Source organism: Hyla sarda, chromosome 8 (genome assembly GCF_029499605.1).
Source record: "Hyla sarda isolate aHylSar1 chromosome 8, aHylSar1.hap1, whole genome shotgun sequence".
Taxonomy (NCBI): Eukaryota; Metazoa; Chordata; class Amphibia; order Anura; family Hylidae; genus Hyla; species Hyla sarda.
In genome coordinates, this window is record NC_079196.1 from 81,794,483 (window position 1) to 81,818,670 (window position 24,188).

General features: G+C 42.4%; 1 protein-coding gene across 16 annotated transcripts in view; it reads left to right on the plus strand.

Annotated features, from left to right (window-relative positions):
• Positions 1–24,188, plus strand: part of LRRFIP1 (LRR binding FLII interacting protein 1) — a 146,369-nt gene that overhangs the window by 77,557 nt on the left and 44,624 nt on the right. For 7 of the 16 annotated variants that reach the window (XM_056534853.1, XM_056534854.1, XM_056534855.1 and 4 more), the window contains exons 3-8: positions 8,013–8,030; positions 16,764–16,811; positions 19,340–19,384; positions 21,589–21,639; positions 22,860–22,916; positions 23,144–23,206. The exons of 1 other annotated variant lie outside the window; for it this stretch is intronic. In XM_056534853.1, coding sequence (XP_056390828.1) covers positions 8,013–8,030; positions 16,764–16,811; positions 19,340–19,384; positions 21,589–21,639; positions 22,860–22,916; positions 23,144–23,206 — 282 coding nt within the window. The remainder of the gene's footprint in view (positions 1–8,012; positions 8,031–16,763; positions 16,812–19,339; positions 19,385–21,588; positions 21,640–22,859; positions 22,917–23,143; positions 23,207–24,188) is intronic. 8 more of the 16 variants (XM_056534845.1, XM_056534849.1, XM_056534850.1 and 5 more) reach the window with 4 other exon arrangements.

A 24,188-nucleotide genomic window follows, 5' to 3' on the forward strand; every position in this document is an offset into this window, starting at 1 on the left:
GGGACAATGTGAGGGCTCATATTTTGCACCGTGATCTGAAGATTTTATCGGTGCCATTTTTGTTTTGATCAGACTTTTTGATCGCTTTTTATTCATTTTTTTTTATATATAAAAAGTGACCAAAAATATGCTATTTTGGACTTTGTGTGCTATTTTTGCACATACGCCATTGATTGTGCGGTTTAATTAACTATATATTTTTATAGTTCGGACATTTACGCATGCAGCAATACCACGTTTATTATTTATTTATTTATTTTTTTAAACAGGAAAAGGGGCTTGATTCAAACTTTTATTAGAGAAGGGGTTAAATCATATTTATTAGCTTTTTTTTTTTTTTGCAATGTTATAGCCTCTTAGGGGCTATAACATGCAGCACATTGATTGTAGGTACTGATCAATGTTATGCCATAGCATTGCATTGATCAGTGTTATCTGTGCTTGATTGCTCCAAGCCTGAGATCCAGAATTGAGCAATCAAACGCCAATAGGACAGAGTGGAGACAGGTAGGGAGCCTCCAGCTGTCCTTTCAGCTGTTCGGGATGCCGCGATTTCACAGCGGCGGTCCCGAACAACTCCGCTGAGCTAACTGCCAGCATATTCTCCCGTTTAAAGGGTTAATACCAGTCATCAGCCCGATCGGTGATGTCCAGTATTAGCCGCGGGTCCCGAGTGCTGATAGCAACTGGGACCCCGCAGATACGAAGCGCGCTCAGCTCCTGAGCGCGCTTCACAGATCGGGAGCTGACCACGGACGTTAATATATGTCCGTGGTCGTTAAGGGGTTAATAAAACTTTAAAAACAGCTGGTCAGTATAGTGATCAAAGCAAGAATCACATCGTATAAGAACATATGTTGGGTTTTCGTTCACTGTCCAAGTAGTTGGGAAAGTACTAATCTTCCGAGCTCAGGAAATATGGATAGGACCACCTAGACCCCCATCACACGTTTTATACTTCACTGTTATGAGAAATGATCACATGCTTTTCTGTATGGCATGCAGCACATTAGTTTTGACTCCAGACATCTCCCTACACCAGTGGTCTCAAGCTGTGGCCCTCCAGATGTTGCAAAACTTCGACTCCCAGCATGCCCAGACAGCCGTTGGCTGTCCGGGCATGTTGGGAATTGAAGTTTTGAAACATCTGGAGGGCCACAGTTTGAGACCACTGCCCTACACTGATGTATACTGTACAGGCATAAAGAATTATCACTATACATACACCTTTTACCAAGCCAAATACAATTTTAATAGTGACATTTTGGTGGATCACTGTCTATATGAATAACTCAATGTCAATGTCTGGCTCTGCCTTCTAGAACACTTCTACATCTCTAAATCTTCTAGAACACTTTCTAAACACCGTGCTTCTTGACAGATTTTATTACTTTGTCATGAAGTTAATGGCACATACTGGAATGTTACTGTTTTGTTTACATGTCTCATTAGAAGCAGTGCTTTACCTTTTATGCAGCCTTCTAGAACCAATACTTATCACTGAGGGAAAAGAACAAAGGAAAAGTTTTGTAACAGACATTAAAGGGGTACTCCGGTGGAAAACATATATTTTTTTTTATATCATCTGGTGCCAGATTTGTAAATTAATTCTATTTAAAAATCTTAATCCTTTCAGTACTTATCAGCTGCTGTATGCTCCACAGGAAGTTCTTTTCTTTTTTAATTTATATTCTGTCTGACCACAGTGCTCTCTGCTGACACCTCTGTCCATGTCGGGAACTGTCCAGAGTAGGAGCAAATCCCCATAGCAAACCTCTCCTGCTCTGGACTGTTCCTGACATGGACAGAGGTGTCAGCAGAAAAGAAATTAAGAAGAAACAAAAAAAAAAAGAAAAGACCGTCCTGTGGAGCATACAGCAGCTGATGAGTACTGGAAGGATTTAGATTTTTTTATAGAAGTAATTTACAAATCTGTTAAACTTTCTGGCACTAGTTGATTTAAAAAATAAAATGTTTTCAACAGGAGTGCCCCTTTCAACAAAATAGCTTAGCCAATATAAATCAACGCAAAATATTTCTGATTTAACACTGAGGTGAGGGCACCATGTAAATCCAAATTATTGGTTACTATGGACAACAGTTCTACTTTTGTCTCTTTTCAAATGTGAATAGTGAATGAGCTCACTCACAAAACTAACTCTTTCACCCCCTGCCAAACCACGTTTTGTTAAATACGGTTCCCGTATACGGCTGGGAGGAGGGGGCGGGGCTTAATCGCGGCGCCCGCACTCAGCCGTATTCGGCAACCATATTTAATGCATGTCTATGAGCCGACCGGAGTGAACCGTAGCCTCCGGTCAGCTTCGGCCGTATGCGGTTTCCCGACCGTAGGCAAAAACGCAGTCGACCACGTTTTTGCCTGCGGTCGGGAAACCGCATGCGGCCGAAAACGAAGCTGACCGGTGGCTGCGGTTCACTCCGGTCGGCTCATAGACATGCATTAAATACGGTTCCCGAATACGGCTGAGTGCGGGCGCCGCGATTAAGCCCCGCCCCCCTCCTCCCAGCCGTATACGGGAACCGTATTTAACAAAACGTGGTGTGAACCCAGCCTAAAGGGCTCTTCCTCTTGGAGCTGTCTTACATGCTGAAGAGTTGGTGAAGATAATGTAGTATGTACGTTGCAAGAAGTATCCTTTCCAGGGACAAACACATGGAGGTGACCTGCACGTGATATGGTATTGGTACTGGCACGGGGCAATAATAAAGGGTAGACAGCTGGTCTCCAAGTGAAGCCATAAAGAACCAAAGAGGCATCTTGTGCTTACTATGGTTCTTATATACCTGGAGATAGAATGTTGATACAGAGATTTATTCTTATTGCCATATGTGACGGAGGAATCAGTTGGCATCAACCTCAATAATAAATTTTTTTTTTTTTGCCTTTCCCTGGACCAACACTGTAGGGTCAAACTAGGTTAAACTTGATGTTTTTTTTGTTAGTTTTTTTTAAAAATTTTTATGAACTGAAAAAATAGACTTATATTATATTTATACTATTTGACTGTCTTTTGTAGTTGGACCTCCACTAACATATACACATCATCACATACGATGTTATACTATGTAGCGCCAACCGACTATGCCGACTATTGCCCCTATTAATATGCATAGTGCTATGGCAATATCATTGGACTCTCATTATCTACCATAGTAGAGCAACTTGATATAAACAACTATTGTATACTACCACAAGACCAAGTTGATATTAAGTCTAAATAATTCCTTTATTTGTATTCCATTTAAAAACATGTATCATAAATGTAGATGTTCGCAAAATTACAGACACTAATATGCCAAAACCAGCATCACATATCCAAGTATCTCAAGGTAAATTCAAATAACCAGCTACAAGTAGCATTAGTTTAAAGTACAGCATGGGTCATATACATCAAATATGCACCAGGAAATGTATGCATATATTTTTCTAGTGCATATTTGATGTACGTGACCCATGCTGTACTTTAAACTAATGCTACTTATTTTGCGAACATCTACATTTATGAAACATGTTTTTAAATGGAATGCAAATAAAGGAATTATTTTAGACTTAATGTCTACTTGGTCTTGTGGTAGTATACAATGATCACATATGAGTCTGTGGGTAGACTGATCAGGATAGTAGCTGTTCAAAAATGAACTATATATATTTGTATGTATGTTAAGTTTTATTTGAGGGAGCACCTAAATCTATTCACATATAAATGACATTGCACACTCCTGGTATATAGTGCAGGTGGATAAAGGGAAGCATGAATTATATAAAGGCCTGGCTGGGGGAATTAATCAGCACTCTTGTTACAACTGTCATTGCCTAAGACTGTAAAACACAACGTTTTGAGATATTCTGTAATAGAGTTGTATGTCTCTTATGCACTCTGGCTGGATATGTTGGTTTGGTTACAGTACAGTAGGTCTATTCTCTCCAATAGGAATAAGAATAGTGATTCTTCCCGTTCACCACACAGATCAGCTTAAAGCGTATCTATCATATCACAGAAAAATAATAGTTATGTTACTCAGTACCTCATCCTGATCATGTACATATAATTTTTATGTGTCTAGCTTCTGTATTTCTTTTAAAATCAGCTTATATCAGATCACACTGAATTTCTATCTTCTCTCAGGCAGGGGTTGTGTTCCTCATTTGCCCTCACTGTACATGACTGAACTTCCTCCCTCACTGTGTGTCACTGAGCTGTCAGCCAATCACCACATTCTTCTCTGTAACCCTTTCTTCTCTGGTTTTATGCTGGACATGTTACACAGAGAGGAAGAAGGATTACTGGTGTTTGCCTGCTGTTCTCCTAATACACTATGTAGTAGAGTAGAGCTTGGTGTTATGACCAAAAATGTATATCACGGTAATTTTCAAATTTATGGCGGTTTCACAGTATTTAACGGTATTTGTGGTCGGGGGGGAGGGTTCCTCAGTATAGTGTAAGGTGGTCGGGGGTCCTCACCATGGTACCCTGGGTCACGGTCAGGCCACCCGGTAACTCTTCTCCATGTCTCTGCAGTTCTGCTCGAGTTTCCCCGTCATTGGGGGCCTCACCATGGTACCTGGGGTCTCGGTCAGGCCGCCTGGTAACTCTCCTCCATGTCTCCGCAGTTCTGCTCGAGTTTCCTGCGCTTGTCCGGAAGTCACGTGTCCGCCGTGAGTTGTAGTCCCCTCCCAGCTCCTCACAGTCAGTTCAGTGCGGCTCAGACTACACTTTCCAGAGACTCTGTGCGACCAGACGTTTCTCTACGCCATCACGCATTGGAGTTGGTTGCTATGGAAACAGTATTGCGGTATATGTAAAATTCATATCGTAAGACAAAAAACACACCGGTGTTCGGTATGAACCGGTATACCGCCCAGCTCTACCTGTTACTCACCCATGCTGTATATGTAGGTATTGTCCCGAACCCCAAGCCAGCTTTAGCTCCTTCCTCAGGGGGCTTCTCTGTAGAACCCTGTGCAGGACTGGTTTTTCAATCCTGCTCCAGCCTGCTCCCTATGATTTTTTTTTTTTTTTGTCCAATCCCGTCCGCTAACATAGGAATTTACAGACACTAGGGTGCAATGCTCTGCACATACTCCCCATGGATAACAGTGTGTGTAGTACACACACTGGGAGGTATGTGCAGAGCATTGCACTGTAGTGTATGTACAGATGTGAATAGCAGTGACTGTGCAGACTTGGAGGCCCTGGGTCACCGACCGATGCAATGCTCTGCACATACCCCCACCTGTATAGGAATGCACACTACACACACTGCTATACACATGTGGGGGGTGTATGTGACTGCAGAGCATTGTACACTAGGGTCCATAGAAGACGCTAGGGTGCAATACTCTGCAGTGCACTTACCCACATGTGAATAGCAGTGCAGGCAGAGGCCCTGGCTGGGAGGATCGCAGCACAGCGCATTCTGTATGTGAATTGTGAGTTACATTGGTGGCAGCTCTGACCTACCAGGCCGGCAGGAGAAGATGGTGTACAAAGTAGACGATCCTCCAGGGAAGGCTGAGCGCTCCACAAAATGGCGGTGCGGTGGCGGCTGGGAAGCAGACAGGAATGGGAGGAGCACAGTGAGATAGTTACTGAGTCGGACTTATATTGAGGCTGCCATGGTGGTGCAGGATATTGCGGAATTTGTGCCTGACCGCCCACCTGAAGCAGCCTTCTGACCGCCCACCCGTTTTGGGTTCGGTCCTGCGGGATTCCAATCCCAATGCATGCCTCTACTATGTAGTAAAGCTAAGCGACAAGCAATATGGCTGTCAACATGTATGTTATCCAGCTTTCCCATGCCTACTACTGGGGTGAAATACTGTAACAAACCTCCTCCTTATGTAATCTCCTTAATACTGGGGTGGCACACTGTAACAAACCCCCTCCTCATGTAATCTCATTACGTGAGGAGGGGGTTTGTTACAGTGTGTCACCCCAGTAGTAAGGAGATTACATGAGGATGGGGTTTGTTACAGTGTGTCACCCCAGTAGTAATCTCCTTACTATTGGGGTGACACACTGTAACAAACCCCCTCCTTATGTAATCTCATTACTACTGGGGTGACACACTGATAACACACAGTAACACCCCATTCCTCATGCCATCTCCTTACTACTGGGATGAGACACTGTAACAAACCTCCTCCTCATGCCATCTTTTTACTACTGAGGTGCACATTGGAACAAATCCCCTCCCCTTGCCATCGCCTTACTACTGGGCTGGCACACTGTAACAAACCCCCTCCTCATCTCCTTACTCCTGGGGTACATGAGCTGTATAAGGCTGAACATGCTGTCACACTTCTGCTCCTTCTCCTCTATGCTGTGAACTGAGCTCTGCACTGAATCACTCTCCTTCTTCATGTTGCTGAGAGCTGGGGGGGGGGGGGGGGTGTGAGGGGGTGTGGCCTCCCCTCAGCCAATCATAGCAGCTCACACACTGCCTGCTCTCCTCTGCTCTCTGTGTTGGGAGATCTTCACACAGGCCTCCCCCTCACTTCTTGTATTCCGACTTGATGTTGCGAACATCGGAAAGACCATAGTAACAGGTGGGGGACATTTTATGAGGACCTCTAGTGGCCACTTTTATAGAAGCAGTTTTCTAAGGGAAACTGGGGAAAAATAATGAAATAGTATTAGAAATATACTTATTTTCTATGGTTCTATTGTTTTAAAAAATATAGTTTTGGTGATAGTGGCCATTTAAGTCATTAGCAGAATCCCTATGTACACACACAGGTAGGGACTGAGTTACCCATCTATGTTTATCCTCAGCTTTTTCGCCATGACTTAAGTGCTCTGGGAGTTTTATAAATCCACTAGACAGCATTGTAATATGGGACCTCTTATGACCAGATGACCGGCCATGTCTGGAGATTTATTCTGTAAAATAGGTTCTATAGTTACAGTAATTTGAATATAGTATGTGTTCTTATGCCAGATCCTATGAATAAGAAACACTTAGCTGCCTTCCTGTTTATGGGAATAATAAGTTAAGTGTTTTCACATTGTGAGCGCATTGTAATCAGGTTTAGTGCAGGGCTGGAAATGGACATTTTGGCTGAGGCACATCTCCTGCCCTTACTCCCAAAGCTCTGGTTACTTGTAACAGGAGTTGTCAGCACAGCCTGTGGGCCTCTTCTCAAATCACAGACATGGTGGTATACTCTAGGATAGTCACGTGCCAGCCTGACCTAAACTGTACTCTACATGCTGCCAATCCTGAGTGTATGAGCTTCAGGCTGCCCACACCTCCTGCCTTTGGCTTACATATTTTAATATCTCAGGGTTCCAGCAGTAGCAGGACTTCAAGTAGAAGCTTTACTGTGTAAGGCTGCAGCATATAATACACATTTTCACTCTGTACCTGTCACCAAACCATATTTTCTAAACTAACTCAGATTATATTCCCTAACTACTCCTAACACCCCTCCTGCCCTTAAGTTTTTTTGTTTTGTTTTGAGCTTTAAAAAGCTCTGTATCGTACCTTTCCCCTTGCTCTCATTGTCTGAGCTCCTGGCAGGAGAAAATGGGCGTTCCCCAGCAGGCGTGATGTCACTGAAGCGTGCAGGAGCTGTGCCTCGCCATGCCCCGCATGCACTTCCTGAGTTTGGACTTCTGCAAGTCCGCGTGGAGACCAAACTAACTGTTTGACTTGCGCAGGGAACAGAACAGAGCCACCTAGTGGCAGTTTTTTCAATCGCATTAAAAACATCTAAAGGTTGAGAATTTTAACAGCAAGTAAATAGCAAAGTGTCTTATAATTGCATAAGGAACAATATATTAAAAGTTTAGTTTGGTGACAGGTATTCTTTAATGGGAGAATGTTACTTTATCTGGGACTGAGAACCTAACCCTTCATGTTGTCTGCATTGTTTCTGTAATGTTTATTGCTCAAGTGCAGTATCCAAAGGAGCTGTTTTTTTTTTTTTCATTGCTCTTCCATGTTATTTCTGACTACTGTATTCTCTCTTCTTTCCTCTTGTACAGATTTACCAGGTTCAAAAGGTAATGTTAATGTGTGTGATCCTCTGCATGAATATTGTTCACTTAACCTGTATGTCAAATTCTTAGTTGTATTTATTTTTTTGATGAATGCAGAAGAGGGAAACCAGGCACTGCAAGGGTTAATTCACTTGACTCGAAAATGTAACAAGCCACTGGAGTCTGTAGCGGTCAAGTACTACAGGTCACGGGAGGTGCTCAGTGTCTAATAGTGGAAGGCAAAGAAAGTCCAGAAAAATTGGGCAAAATAAGATACGGCAGCTCACCCATCAGACGACTGTAACAAAATTATTTATTCTGGCATGGAGCAAAATCAACAGAGGAGCGACACGCTACAGCATAGTGGACAGGGGGAGAGTGGAGCCGGGACAGGCAACGTCCGTTTCACGTCAAATGACGCTTCTTCCGGCCTCAGGCCGGAAGAAGCGTCATTTGACGTGAAACGCACTTTGGCCGAAAGAAGCGTCATTTGACGTGAAACGGACGTTGGCCGTAAGAAGCGTCATTTGATGTGAAACAGACGTTGGCCGGAAGAAGCGTCATTTGACGTGAAACGGACGTTGCCTGTCCCTGCACCTGCTCCACTCACCCCCTGTCCACTATGCTGTAGCGTGTCGCTCCTCTGTTGATTTTGCTCCGATGCCGGAATACATAATTTTGTTACAGTCGTCTGATGGGTGAGTTGCCGTGTCTTATTTTGCCCAACTTTTCTGGACTTTATTTTTTTTTTTAAAATCACGAGAAGGCTATGTTCTGTTTTTTTCTGGTGTTTTTTGGAAAACTGTCAGTGCAGTCTTTGAGCCAAAGCCAGAAGTATGGAGAAGTAGAAGTCTTTCCTTTATATTTTCCATTCCTTTTGAATACACTTCTGGCTTTGGCTCAAAAACTGCAGTGGCAGATTTCCCAAAAAACACCAGAAAAACCTGTGTGGAAACCTAACCTAATGGTGATTCCTTCCTATGCTTTGGGATGGCCAAAGACCGATATGCACTGTACTTGGCCATCCTGTGTGTATGAATAACCCCTTTTATTCCTCCCCTTTGTCAAAATATTAACTTGTTGTCAGTAAATGAGAACATTGTACATTCAGCAGCCTGAAGCGTGTATATAACTGCTCCTGCTCTTGTCTATAAAGGGAATACTATGGTCCCCAGTCTAGGAAATTGTTTCTGAGCAAAGGCTACTTTCACACTGCATTTGTAGTTTACATTTTCTATATACATCAGAATAGTTCCTAGAACATATGTCAAACATATCCACAGGCCCCCATTAACCTGACTAAGAGTGTCCATTTAGCCTCTGTCAGCTGGTGTATGTCAGTATACCTTTTATTTTTTTTGCTGTATGGAATAAAACCGCAGACTACACTATTTTACACAGAGGCATTCCATAAAATAGCATAAACCATGCAGTATGTTATTTGACAATGAAAGCCTTCGAACAAAGAGGCCTCTGTATGCCTGTACAGTGGTATCTGGAGGAGTTCCCACTGCATACCTCCGACAGTGTATAGCTCTGATGGAGAATAAAAAGCACAAGGTAAACGAAACACTCCGGGTTTGATCCATTTCATGCACAGGTGTTATCTCTTTTATTCCAGCACAGCTGCATCCATGCCTTTTATTACTGTAACTGGATCATGTGATCACCAACCTGACCCGCAGGAAATCACAATGCTTAACCAGTTAAGGACTCAGGGCGTACCTGTACGCCCGTGGGAATTTCGGTCCCTGCCGCGCTGGGCGGGGACCGGACCGGGGTGACTGCTGATATCGATGACACCGGCGATTTGCGGCGATTCCGGGTCTCCGGTGTCCCGGAAAATAAGGGGCATCGGGGTTGTCCAAGACACCCACGATCCCCCTGAAGGGATAGGAGTGAGGTGGCAGGGGTGCCACCCCTCCTATCATTGCTATTGGTCGTTAAGAAGCGACGACCAATAGCAGATCGGGGGCGGGGGGGTTAACTTTCGGTTCCCCCGTTGTGCCCACCCCAAGTAGGCTGGGCAGAATGGAGAAACCAACTGGCGCCGAAGTCCGCTTACCCATCGGCGGCAGCAGAGGACAGCGATGCGGCTCTCTGGATCCTACGGAAGCTGGTGAGTTGCCTAGCAACATCTGGAGGGCAACAGTTTGGAGACCACTATACAGTGGTCTCTAAACTGTAGCCCTCCAGATGTTGCAAAACTACAACCCCCAGCATGCCCAGACAGCTGTTTGGGCATGCTGGGATTTGCAGTTTTGCAACAGCTGGAGGGCTACAGTTTGGAGATCACTGTGCAGTGGTCTCTAAACTGTGGCCCTCTAGATCTTGCAAAACTACAACTCCTAGCATGCCTACACAGCAGTTTGTGTTCTGGGAATGCTGTGCAGTGGTCTCTAAACTGTAGCCCTCCAGATGTTGCAAAACTGTAAATCCCAGCATGCCCAAACAGCAAACAGCTCTCTCGGCATGCTGGGAGTTGTAGTTGCGTACCTCCAGCTGTTGCATAACTAGATCTCCCAGCATGCCCTTCGACAATCAATACATGCTGGGAGTTGTAGTTTTGAAACATACTGGTTGGAAAATACTGAGTTAGGTAACAGAACCTAACTGAAGGTTTTCCAACCAGTGTGCCTCCAGCTGTTGCAAAAGTACAACTCCCAGCATGCACGGACTGTCAGTGCATGCTGGGAGTTGTAGTTTTAAAACAGCTGGAGGTTTCCCCCCCCCCCAGGGTACATTCACACGGGCAGGTTTACAGTAAGTTTCTTGCTTGAAGTTTGAGCTGCGGCAAATTTTCCTAGCAGGAAACTCACCGTAAACCTCACCAGTGAAAATGTACCCTAAAAACACTACACTACACTAACACATAATAAAGGGTCCCCCCCCCCCCCAATAAAAATAAAAAACGTATCGTACGGCAGTGTTTCCAAAACGGAGCCTCCAGCTGTTGCAAAACAACAACTCCCAGCATTTCCGGACAGCCACTGACTGACCAGGCATGCTGGGAGTTTAGCAACAGCTGGAGGCACCCTGTTTGTGAATCACTGGTGTAGAATACCCCCTATGTCCACCCCTATGCAATCCCTAATTTAGTCCTCAAATGCGCATGGCGCTCTCTCACTTCAGAGCCCTGTCGTATTTCAAGGAAACAGTTTAGGGCCATATATGGGGTATATTCGTACTCAGGAGAAATTGTACTACAAATTTTGGGGGGCTTTTACCCCTAAGAAAAAGTTGGGGGCTACACCAGCCTGTTGGTGTAAAAAAATTAAAAAATTTACACTAACATGCTGGTGTTGCCTCATACTCTCTGATGACACGTGTCTCGGGAACCGTCCAGTTTAGAAGCAAATCCCCATAGCAAACCTCTTCTAAACTGGGCGGTTCCCGAGACACGTGTCATCAGAGAGCACTTAGACAGAAAAGAACAACCTTAACTTCAGAAGCTCATAAGTACTGAAAGGGTTAAGATTTTTTAATAGAAGTAATTTACAAATCTGTTTAACTTTCTGGAGCCAGTTGATATATAAAAAAAAAGTTTTTTCCTGGATAACCCCTTTAACACCCCACAGATGTTTGAAGAATTTTCTTTAAAGTTTGATGGGAAAATGAAGAAAATAATTTTTTTTCACTAAAATGCTGGTGTTACCCTAAATTTTTCATTTTCACAAGGGAAAATAGGAAAAAAGCCCCCCAAAATGTTTAACCCCATTTCTTTTGATTAAGAACATACCCCATATGTGGATATAAAATGCTCTGCAGGCGCACTACAGTGCTCAGAAGAGAAGGAGCGCCATTGGGCTTTTGAAGAGAAAATTTGTCTGGAATTGAAGGCCACGTGTGTTTACAAAGCACGCATAGTGCCAGAACAATGGACACCCTCCCCCCACGTGACCCCATTTTGGAATCAACACCCCTCACAGAATGTAATAAGGGGTACAGTGAGCATTTACACCCCACAGGTGTCTGACAGATTTTTGGAACAATGGTCCGTGAAAATGAAAAATGTAATTTTTCATTTGCACAGCCCACTGTTTCAAACATCTGTCAAATGCCAGTGGGGTGTAAATGCTCACTGCACATCTTATTAAATTCTGCGAGGTGAGTAGTTTCCAAAATGGGGTCACATGTGGGGGGTCCACTGTGCTGGCACCACGGGTGGCTTTGTGACACATGGCCCCTGACTTCCATTCCAAACACATTCTCGTTCCAAAAGCTCAATGGCGCTCCTCCTCTGCTATTTCTAATATGAAGGCCCTTCAAAAAATTTTGTGAAAAATGTGAAAATTGCTGCTGAACTTTGAAGCCCTCTGATGTCTTCCAAAAGTAAAAACATGTCAACTTTATGATGCAAAAGTAGACATATTGTATATGGGAATCAATATATAATTTATTTGGAATATTCATTTTCATTATAAGCAGAGAGCTTTAAATTAAAAAAATGCAACATTTTAAATTTTTTCATAAAATTTTGGAATTTTTCACCGAGAAATGATGCAAATATCGAAATTTTTTTTACCACAAACTTAAAGTAGAATATGTCACAAAAAAACTGTCTATAAGTCTGAATGAAAAGTTAAAGCATCCCAGAGTTATTAATGCTTAAAGTGACAGTGGTCAGATGTGCAAAAAATGGCCGGGTCCTACTGTGAAAATTGGGTTGGGTCCTTAACGGGTTAAGGATGTGGTTTGTCCTGGGTTAGCTGACTTTCTGTAAACTACAGGATGTCATGTCTACCTATTAGATGCCTCCTGGCAGCTTACACACTTTCCCTCCCTGCTCCATCTATATACTGCTGCTGCAGTGCACCTTCCCTGAGGCCGCAGTTTTTTGCAGGGATTTTTCCAAAATCATGGCTCTAATGTTGCAATTTTATAGCAATTGGAAAATCACAGGAGAAAAAATTATGATAATTTTTGAAAATTGCTGCCAAAACAAAGTAAAAATGTCTTAAAAATGGAGTAAAAAATCAGTTTAACTTGTCATTTATTTATATATATAAACAGCAATAAGGGCTTATACATATCCAAATGCACAGGGCATGGTGTCCCATATATTTAAATAAAGAACCTACAAAATGACACCAGAGCCATATTATAACAAGATGTAACACATTTTATTAGATGACACATACACATAAAATCACTTAAAAGTAGCAGAAAACAGTCAGACTGCAAAAACTGACTCACAGGAAAAGTGCCATGGTGTTGGATAAAGAATAGGAAACAAATATATCAAATGTGGGTAATATATTGCACATCTGTATCCATCAAGCTACATAATAACATAGCATACATGAACAAAACAATGTGACCATAGTGCCCACTAAAATAAAAATAACACATTAAAATTCCTATAAATCCATACCAAGGCTGTGGAAGGGAAAGGGAAAGGTGGCGTGGGTGACTACAGGTAGATGAGATCAAGATGATAGAATAGGAGGGGGAACAGGGTATTAAACACAAAAAGGGGGGGGGGGGGGTTAGCCCACACACTGTCCCACACACTGTCCCCGCTGTAACCCTCACCACTGCTAGGGCAGAAAAGTTATACACCAAATTTTCAATGCCAACATGCCCTACCCACCAAGCCTGGCATCACCCCAACTCCATTTCGCTTGTCACGCTTCCTCAGGGTGTGGTTTTTGTATTTGTTTCCTATTATTTATCCAACACCATGGCACTTTTCCTGTGAGGCTGGGTTCACACTACGTTTTTGCCATACTGTTTTCAATCCGTTTTTCTAAAGAAAACCGTATGGGAAAAAAACGGATGGAACAGTATGGAAGAAAGTAAACCGTATGCGTTTTTAAACAGTATACTGTTTTTAAAAGTGCATACAGTTCCGTCAGTTTTTATAGAAAAAAAACCCATACGTTTTTAAAAATGTTGTCCATTTTTAATGGGAGGGGTCTTGGGTGGGGACTTTAGGATTCAAATGCGCATGTGCAAAGTAAAAACGTATACGGTTTTCCCGTATGGAACCGTATACATGTGTGTTTCCCATTGACGTCCATGTTAAAAAAACGTATGCGGTTGCAGTACGGTTTTTAAACCGGAGACAAAATCGTGGTCAACCACAGTTTTGACTCCGGTTTAAAAACCGTACTGCAACCGCATAAGTTTTTTTTTTAATATGGACGTCAATGGGAAACGCACATGTATGCGGTTCCATACGGGAAAAACGTATACGTTTTTACTTTGCACATGCGCATTTGAATCCTAAAGTCCCCACCCAAGACCCCTCCCATTAAAAATGGACAAAATTTTGAAAAACGTATGGGTTTTTTGTTCTATAAAAACTGACGTAACTGTATGCACTTTTAAAAACAGTATACTGTTTAAAAACGCATACGGTTTACTTTCTTCCATACTGTTCCATCCGTTTTTTTCCCATACGGTTTTCTTTAGAAAAACGGATTGAAAACAGTATGGCAAAAACGTAGTGTGAACCCAGCCTGAGTCAGTTTTTGCAGTCTGACTGTTTGCTGCTACTTTTAAGTGATTTTATGTGTATGTGTCATCTAATAAAATTTGTTACATCTTGTCATTTTTTAGGTTGTCATTTATTGATTTGAAATCTCTGATCTTTCCATGCTTAGGAGTCCTGTGGGTGGTCCTATCATTGAGTGACACTGTCCACTGGACTCCTAAGAATAGAGAGATCAGAGATTTCAATCAATAAATTACATTTAACACTGAATCTGTTCCCACAAAAATATATATCTGCTCAGCTCTATAACATGATGACGATAGATTAGATTGCATTTTTTTTTCTTATGATGAGACAGGTTCCCTAAAAAAAGGCTTCTATGGTGATACCATTTGTTTCTCTGTAGTTCCAATGGGTGCTGTATGGATCTGTAATACAGTGGCCATAACTTGCAGGCCCATTCTGTTACTCCTTGTATCTCCCAAGTTTTTAGAAAGATTTTTGGGGCACATTAATTTAGCTCAATTACATTCCATATGGTTTCCCAGAAGTACTGGTCTCTTTTAGATGCACCTTTACGGCAGTACAATGAGTGCCTATGGTTCTATAGTAAGGACACTGAATGACCAGTGTATCTTCCTAAAGGATCCATGCAATTCCTATTTAAGCTCCTAGAATGGATACATGTACACTTTAATGTGTCAGACTATTACACTTTAGTGAAGGTGTGACTAGTTCTACCACAGATCTAGCTCTGCAGGTGGCCTCTCCCTATGCACTAGGCAGTAAATGCACTGAGTCACCTATTTAAGCAATAGGTTTATAGCAAGTTAAGATAGGAGCAGATTTTATTGGGTCATAGAATGTATGAAACAAAGTGCAGACGTTTCAGAGACATTTGTTATTAAAAATAAATAAATGTATATTTTCCCTTTTAGGGCAATTCACATGGTTCAAGTATTATTAAAGGGAACCGGTCAGACTGAAAGTTTAGTCTAATATGCAGGTATCATGTTATATAGCAGGAGGTGCTGTGCCGATTGATATATAGTTTTGTTTGCGCCCATTCATGCTCCACTGACAATTCTTTAAAGGGGTGCTCCACTGGCGAGAAAACAGCATTCAAAACATTTACTTCCGAACACTGGCCAGTGGAGTACCCCTTTAAAGAAGGATATGGAAAGCAGCCCTCTGGTACCACCTTTTGGCGATAGCTTTCCCTATCTTTTCAATGTTTTTGCTGCTTTAAGAAGCCTCAGAACATGACCAAAAGGTGATGCCAGAGAATCCCTTCCCAGGATAACTTATATATTTTTTTTATTTTTTATTTAAATCTCTGCTATTTAGTAATAGACAGCTATCTGTGTATAAGTATGCATGTCAGTCACAGTAGGACCACCCAATTCACTACTTTATTACATGAATAAGTAAGAGATCCTGGAACTTTTCCCACAAAACTGTATATATATGTATATATATGTGTGTGTATATATATATATATATATATATAATAGTTGCAGCACAGCTCAGTCCCGAAACAAAAGTGGGTGCCAGCGTCCAAACCTGATCAGGGCTTCTTTTAGATAAAAAAAAAAATTCCAATGGCGCAGCACTCCAAAAAAAGGTGCATTTTATTCACACATATCTCAATACAGCAAAGTTTCTGCTCCTATGGAGCCATTTTCAAGCCTTGGCTTGAAAATGGCTCCATAGGAGCAGAAACGTTGCTATATTGAGATATGTGTGAATAAAATGCACCTTTTTTTTTGGAGTGCTGCGCCATTGGAATTTTTTATACTGATATATATCTATCAATCCTCTCAGCTCCTCCTGCTCTAGAACATACTGCTTTCAGGTTGCACTTCATTTTCAATGTGACCAGTTCCCTTTAACTATTCAGGCTGGATGTTTTACAAGACTCTGTGGTGTGCAGGATGAATATGCCCATGTAGTATAATGGAGCTTATAAACAAGCTCATCTTAGTTATTCTGGCTCCACGACACACTTGTCAGCTACATCACATGTTCTATGGACCAAACGTGCCAAAAAACATGCACCTTGGATACAACATTTTTACTACAATGTTGTGTCCTGTCAAATAACAGGATTCAGGCGGGTTTTCTTTTACAATGGAAGATTGATATAAATGTATTTATACATACAGAATACATATGAACCTGTCTGAAAACAAAAATCCATCAAATCCATCCATATGTATACTAACTATATAGCTGTGAATCACTGTTGTTCTCCACTCATTTCTGCTGAGCATCTGTCCTTCTGACCTGTCTCTCTTTTTGTTTTCTTCCTCCTTCAGAAATATTATGGTTTGGATACCAAGTGGGGTGATATTGAGCAGTGGATGGTAGGAGCCTCTCATTGTAGCCCTATTATTGTGTGTGTGATCCTGCTGTCTTTTGTCCCAATTGTCTCACATCCATAGATCCTCACTGTTCAAAATAGAGTCCTATCTTTCCATGCATCTTTTTTAAAGCTAACATTGGGTACTAGAAACAATATGCCTCCTACCTCTATACCACAGTACATTTAAAGGGGTTATCCAGGAAAAAACTTTTTTTATATATATATATATATATATATATCAACTGGCTCCAGAAAGTTAAACAGATTTGTAAATTACTTCTATTAAAAAATCTTAATCCTTTCAGTACTTATGAGCTTCTGAAGTTTAGGTTGTTCTTTTTTGTCTAAGTAATCTCTGATGACACGTGTCTCAGGAACCGCCCAGTTTAGAAGAGGTTTGCTATGGGGATTTGCTTCTAAACTGGGCGTTTCCCGAGACACGTGTCATCAGAGATTACTTACACAGAAAAGAACAACCTTAACTTCAGAAGCTCATAAGTACCGAAAGGATTAAGAATTTTTAATAGAAGTAATTTACAAATCTGTTTAACTTTCTGGAACCAGTTGATATATAAAAAAAAGTTTTTTCCTGAAATACCCCTTTAAGTATCACAGATGTTTGATTTTTGTTTTGTGGTCTTGTTTTTTTACATACTATAATGAAGTAATCCTCTTATGCCCAGTTATATTTTTAAAGAGAGTATTTTGAAGAAGAGGATCAATGATCAAAGGATAAACCATCTTTCTTGGTATAGTCTGAGAATGTTACGAGAATATTCTTTCCTAAATGGTCATTCATGGATGAAAGATCTTAGGTCCAACTATTGGCCAAAAATGTCAAACCTAGCCTACTTTTTTTCTTAGATGTAAACAGTCTGCAGTCCGGTAAAACCACCCAACAAACAATTGTTGGTTTTAAAATAATTTCCACTTCTTTTTATTCCTACATTCCTAAAAATGTATGTTTTTCCTTATACAATTCTTTTGTGAATCTAGACTAAGGGTATGTTAACATTTTGCTGTAGATTTTCTGCTGCTGATTTTCCTATTCATTGAAGTCAATAGGGTCTGCCACGGATTTTCAACAGCAGAGATTCCGCTGCCTCTTTCAAACTCATAGCAGGAAACACACTGAGTGTTTGAAAGAAAATACACTTTTGTGAACACATTCTAAGGGTACACTTGATACAGTACAGGATAACAATATAAGCATTCGTTTTTATCCGCACTGTGAACTCTGCGAGGGGAACCTTTTAGGGTACGTTCGCACATGCATATTTTCTGCTGCAGATTTGCTTCAGCAGATTTTGCTTCCCATTGACTTTAATGGGTAGTTAAAGGGGTACTCCACCCCTAGACATCTTATCCCCTATCCAAAGGATAGGGGATTAGATGTCAGATCGCGGGGGTCCCGCTGCTGCTGGGGACCTCCGGGATCTCGGCTGCAGCACCCACCTCAACGGCTTCCGGCAACGCTGGAGGTTTTTGATCCCGACCACATGAGCGGAAGAGCGTGACATCATGACTCCGCCCCTGTGTAACGTCACACCCCGCCCCTCAATGCAAGTCTATTGGAGGGGGCGTGGCGGCCGTCACGCCCCCTCCAATAGACTTGCATTGAGGGGCGGGGCATGACGTCACACGTAGGTGGAGTTGTGACGTCACGCTCTTCCGCTCGCATGGTCGGGATACGAAGCCTCCAGCGTTGCCGGAAGCCGTTGAGGTGGGTGCTGCAGCCGAGATCTTGGAGGCCCCCAGCAGCAACGGGACCCCTGCGATCTGACATCGTATCCCCTTATCCTTTGGATAGGGGATAAGATCTCTAGGGGCGGAGTACCCCTGCAGAAAATACGCATGTGTGAACATACCCTAAGGTTCCCCTCGCGGAGTTCACAGTGCGGATAACAATGAATGCCACTACTGTTATCCTGTACTGTATCGAGTGTTTCAGTTGTAAGTTTGACTATCATTAGTGGGCACAATAATAATGTCTTAGGGCACTACCACATAGGGTGATTTTTGGCTGAACAGGCCAGTATTACCCTGTGTAATAGGCCCAGTGTATATTCACATGACAGATTTTATTTTTCATCTGAAAAATAAGTTATGGGATCTAATTCAGGAATAAAAGGCAAACCCTTGTATTTCTGCCATGCAGTATGGATGCTTAGGATTTGTCTGGAGTTTTGGACACCCATTGAATGGGCCTAACCTAAATCCAGACTACCTAACACAGAGGCTGTGTAAATTGTGGTTCGGGCTCCCATTAAAACGAAAGGAAGTGGAATCAATGCAATGCGCAGAATGAGTGATAAATCACAGTGAACAGGACCCTATTTTGCATAATATAAGCTGTGACAATTTGTGTGTGCGCCTCTATGGAGTTACTTGTGTTTTGTATAGCTCCTATTTGTTTTCCAGTAACCTTATCCTTTCCTTTGCCTACTTATATCTTTGACTTCTTGTTTTTACTCCTTGATCTTGGCTGCTTCATGTTGTTTTTCTCTTACTCCCCAAATGCATTTCCAGGAGGACAGTGAACGATATTCACACAGACCACGGAGAAATCTCCAGGTCAGTTTTCAGCCAGTGCGATTGTCATATTGGAGCCCTATAGGACGGTTACCTGATGGATGGATTGTTAGAATGGATCATTTTGATAATGAATGTGATTCTGCTGCAGCCCCAGTAAATGTAGCAGTATGCCTAACAATGGGTAATAAATACCGCAGTTTAGGCTTTTCATTTTACTGTCATATTCAAGACTAATCCTATGAACATCTTAAAACGGTTTATCAACCTGCTTACTCAATAACCTAACAATTATCTCTAATAGTAGAAAATAATTTAAACTATATAAGCTCATAACTACATCATTTATGTACTAAACATGTTTCCATCATGTTGTGAAACTAATGGATTACTTTTTCGAGCTATTCTAAGAAAGTCAATGAGTCCCCTCTAGTCTGTTGTTTCCTATAATCCATGTGGTTGCTGTTATGCATATTGCTAAATGTTGTAAACAGAACAGAAGCTTACACCAAATGCAAAAAATCTATATCTGTCACCAAGCAATGAAAAAAATCAACGTGACACGTTCCCTTTAAGAGTGTAAAACAAAAATAGAGAAACAGAAACACAGCCGCACATCCACAACATGTATTTTGATCTACTTGCTTCTCAACATACCGTATTTTTCGCCGTGTAAGACGCACTTTTTCTTCCCCAAAACTGGGGGGGAAAAGTTGGTGCATCTTATACGGAGAATACACCCCTATCGCGGTGGTCCCTGCGGGCATCAACAGCCGGGACCCGCGGCTAATACAGGACATCACCAATCGCAGTGATGCCCTGTATTAACCCTTCAGACGTGGCGATCAAAGCTGACCGCCGTGTCTGAAGGGAAAGTGACACTAACCTGGCTGCACCGGGAGGGACCTTACCTGCTTCCTAGGTGTCTTCTCCGTGCCGGGATCCCCAGCATGGCCAGCGCTCTCCTTCGTCGTCATCACGTTGTCGTGCACGCTGCCCCCTCATCCAATTGGAGCGGCGTGCGTAGCAGCGTGATGGCGGCGACGGAGAGCGGCCACGGAGAGCGAGGATACCAGGCAGCAGAGACGTTCCGGAGCGAAGGGGACACCCCGGGGACGCGGCAACAGCGATGGAGGGCGACATCCAGGGCAGCGGTGACGGGTCCGGAGCGAAGGGGACACGTGAGTATTACTTCCTATCCGGTGGTCTTCAACCTGCAGACCTCCAGATGTTGCAAAACTACAACTCCTGGCATGCCCGGACAGCCAACGGCTGTCCAGACATGCTGGGAGTTTTAGTTTTGCAACATCTGGAGGTCAGCTGGTTGAAGATCAGTGTGACCTATACTTTACATTGTATTCTAGATTTTCCTCATTTAAAATAGGGTGCGTCTTATATGCCGGCGCGTCCTATAGGGCGAAAAATACGGTAATAAAAAAAATAAACTAACAAGTTGTTAGTATACATTTCGATCAAAAAGTACAAGCCCACTCGCCACGTCAAGGCCACCTAGTAAGAGTGGGTCCCTAACCTGACACTGGGGTAGTGCCGGGGGCGACCACTGCCTCCGTGACACCAAGCCCACAGGGGGAATTACCCAGAGGCCAGGCAGCCCCACTGCTGCCCGACCAAGCCCCTGGCTCTGGGCCGCACCATCCCACAGACAAAGCATCACAGAAACAATGTCCCCCACAGAGCACCACACCAGTGTAAACACCTACCATGTGCTCTATGCCAGAGGGCTGGGAGAATGCTAGGAGGAAACCCATATACCCATATGGAAACTCTTTAACAGTATTGTTTGAGTCCATGATTTACAGCTTAATTCAGTTTTCTCACTTTTCCTGCAGTCTATTCCGCATTGTCAGATATTTGAGCTCAGACTTTTATTTAAATAAGTAGAAAAATAAATATATATAGAGAGCATGAGAAATGCAGAATCCTATGTATCATGTTTTAGAACTGGAAATTAAGCACAAACATTCCACATCCAGTGGTCCCTCAATTTACAATGGCCTCGGGTTACAATACTCTACAATGGTGAAAGTATCCTACAATGCAATTATTGTACAATACAATTCATATTCTAACTTGAGAGACGACTGTACGGATACATGTTAACCATCCATCAGGAATGACCCTGGTACACTATTGAGATCAATCTCACAGGAAATGCACCTCTCTTTAGTGAAGTCTTTCTGTTTTGCTTGTGATCTTCCTTTCTTATTCCATTTTCCCTTTTGAAGGCTTCTGATGAAGATGATGTTATGTCTGTGACTAGCAGGAGCAGTCTAAGGGTCAGTAACCTGTGTCCTTCCTGGCCTTGGTACAATATAGAGTGCTCTGCATGCATAAACATCAGTTACTGTGTGCATGTGTGTGTGGTATATATATATATATATATATATATATATATATATATATATATATATATATTTTTACTAATGCAATACAATTATATTTTATCATATAATTACTAGGATGTTATTTAGTTTGGTGACGGCACCAACAGCAGAGGCACACCCTATATTTGCCTATTCCTGAATCCTTTCTTCTTGTCATGTGGATTGTGCAGAAAGTCACAAGATGAATATCTGGTTATGTGACCTTCTGTATATTGTGACTTACTCAGTATTCTGCATGTTTGGTGCATGTATTCAATAAAACAAATGTGTCCCCCTGAATGTATTTTTTGAACCCCACTCATTTGCACTTTCCTTCTGTAAGGATGAAGTCTCAGGAGTCTAAGGGTTCATTCACACTACGGAATCTCTGCCGGGAGATATTCTTGGTGGACATTCCATCTGTAGCGGGGCCATTGCTGATCGGCAATGCACTGTCTCAATAGCCGGCAATGCATTTCAGAGGCGATTCTGCCTAAAGAATCAACATGTTAATTCATTTTGCTGAGGTTTGGATCAGGAATTTTCGCCACAGAAATTCCGTAGTGTGAATGGTACAGCAGAATCCGATTGAAAACAATGCAAAGCTGCTGCACCATCACTTCAGAATTCTGCTTGGTAAATATGTAATGTGAATGAGCCCTAAGTAGTCCTTTCCATCATATTGCTGAGCTTAGTAGTTCTCTCTAGCGTGCTTAGTTTTCAGGCTTCTAGCTGGGGAATGTAAGTGACAGCGGTAACAGAGTCTCGTTAAAGAGAAAAATGTAAAAATGTCATGCAGTGTATTGTCAGTCGTCCCAGGTCTAAAGGCAGCAATTTCTAGAACATTGTTTTAGAGGAAGATGTTAAAGAATACAATTTCCTAATCCTTTCTGTATATCAATAGCACCAAAGGTGAAAACCCAGTGCAGCATGTTCATTCATCCTTATTATATATTATTTCCCCCTCCCGTAGGGGTTTAGTTATTTTCTGCAATATAAAGTTCAGGTTTTGCACACACATTTCTTCACAATTTGTTTTGGCATGTCTACTTGTCTTGCTGTGTGCAGGTTTGTGTTCTGCATCACAGGCCCACAGACATATCACTCAGCCCTTCTTTCTCTTTTTCTAACAGACCAATGGTTACGAGGATGAATTGCTTGGAGCAACTCAGTATAGGAAATCCAGCAGGGTCAGTGGGGAGCTGTCACAACCAGACAAGATGCGGGGGGGGGGGGGGGGGGGGTTATGCTTGGTTACATTGGGGATGGTGAAATTCAGATGTTTGTTTTATGGTCTTACATAACAACCTCTTACTTGATATTAATTGATCAATGGTAAAGCCCTTTATGTCATAGTGTGGCCACAACTCCCAAGTATGGGCTAATGTGAGTTGTGGTGTTGTTGTTTTACCTCCAGAGCTCAACAGGCAGTGGAGATACCATCCAGTCCTCCCGGGGACCCCCCAGGGATGAGTCAATGGTTGGTTCTGTGTTTAGTGTTTTATGTGGAGCTTGTGGATGGGAACTGCACACCCCTTAACAGACAGGCTATGTGCACTTAATATGCTTCATATATGTTTGTGCAGTCCAGTTGGTGTTTAGCTTTTAAAAGCTGACAATTTAATAATGCTTTGCTGCTGTTTCCACCATTAAACCTATTTACTTTGTTTTCTATATTAATAATTATGGTTTTGTAGCATTATTTTAGTACAGGTCAGATACTGCGTAACTGCTCACGGTGGTGGATTCTTCCAGAGTTATACTTCTTTTATATCATACTAGAATCCGCAGTTAGAGGAATGCTGGTACAAGGCCAATATCACAGGCTGACAACCCTTGTAGTCCAGCTGTTACTGAAGTACAACATCCACAAGAGACACTGAAATCCTTAGCTAATTGCTGCAATACTAAATGCTTTCCAAAACGTATAGGGTGTTTCTTACAATTAGCTCATATGTCCTTTATCAGGCACATTTCAGGCATTACACTATCCTTTTTTTTTCTCCCATTTTTGCATTCGCTATGTACAGTTGCAATCATTAACCTATTGTAAAATATGTTTACTTACAAAAACTTTTTATATAATGTTGACAATAACATATGTATATTTGTAATTTACATTTGTTAAAACCTTTAAAGGGGTTGTCCGGTGCTTACACATCTTATCCCCTATCCAAAGGATAGGGGATAAGATGCCTGATCGGGGGGGGGGCCCGCCACTGGGGACGCCCGTGATCATGCTTGCGGCACCCCGTTTGTAATCAGTCCCCGGATCGTGTTTGCTCCGTGTCTGATTACGGGCAACCGCAGGGTCGGTGGCATGTGACATCACGCCTCCGCCCCCGTGTGATGTCACGCTCCGCCCCTCAATGCAAGCCTACGGGAGGGGGCGTGATAGCTACGGGACTCCCGAGATCAGGCATCTTATCCCCTATCCTTTGGATAGGGGATAAGATGTGTAA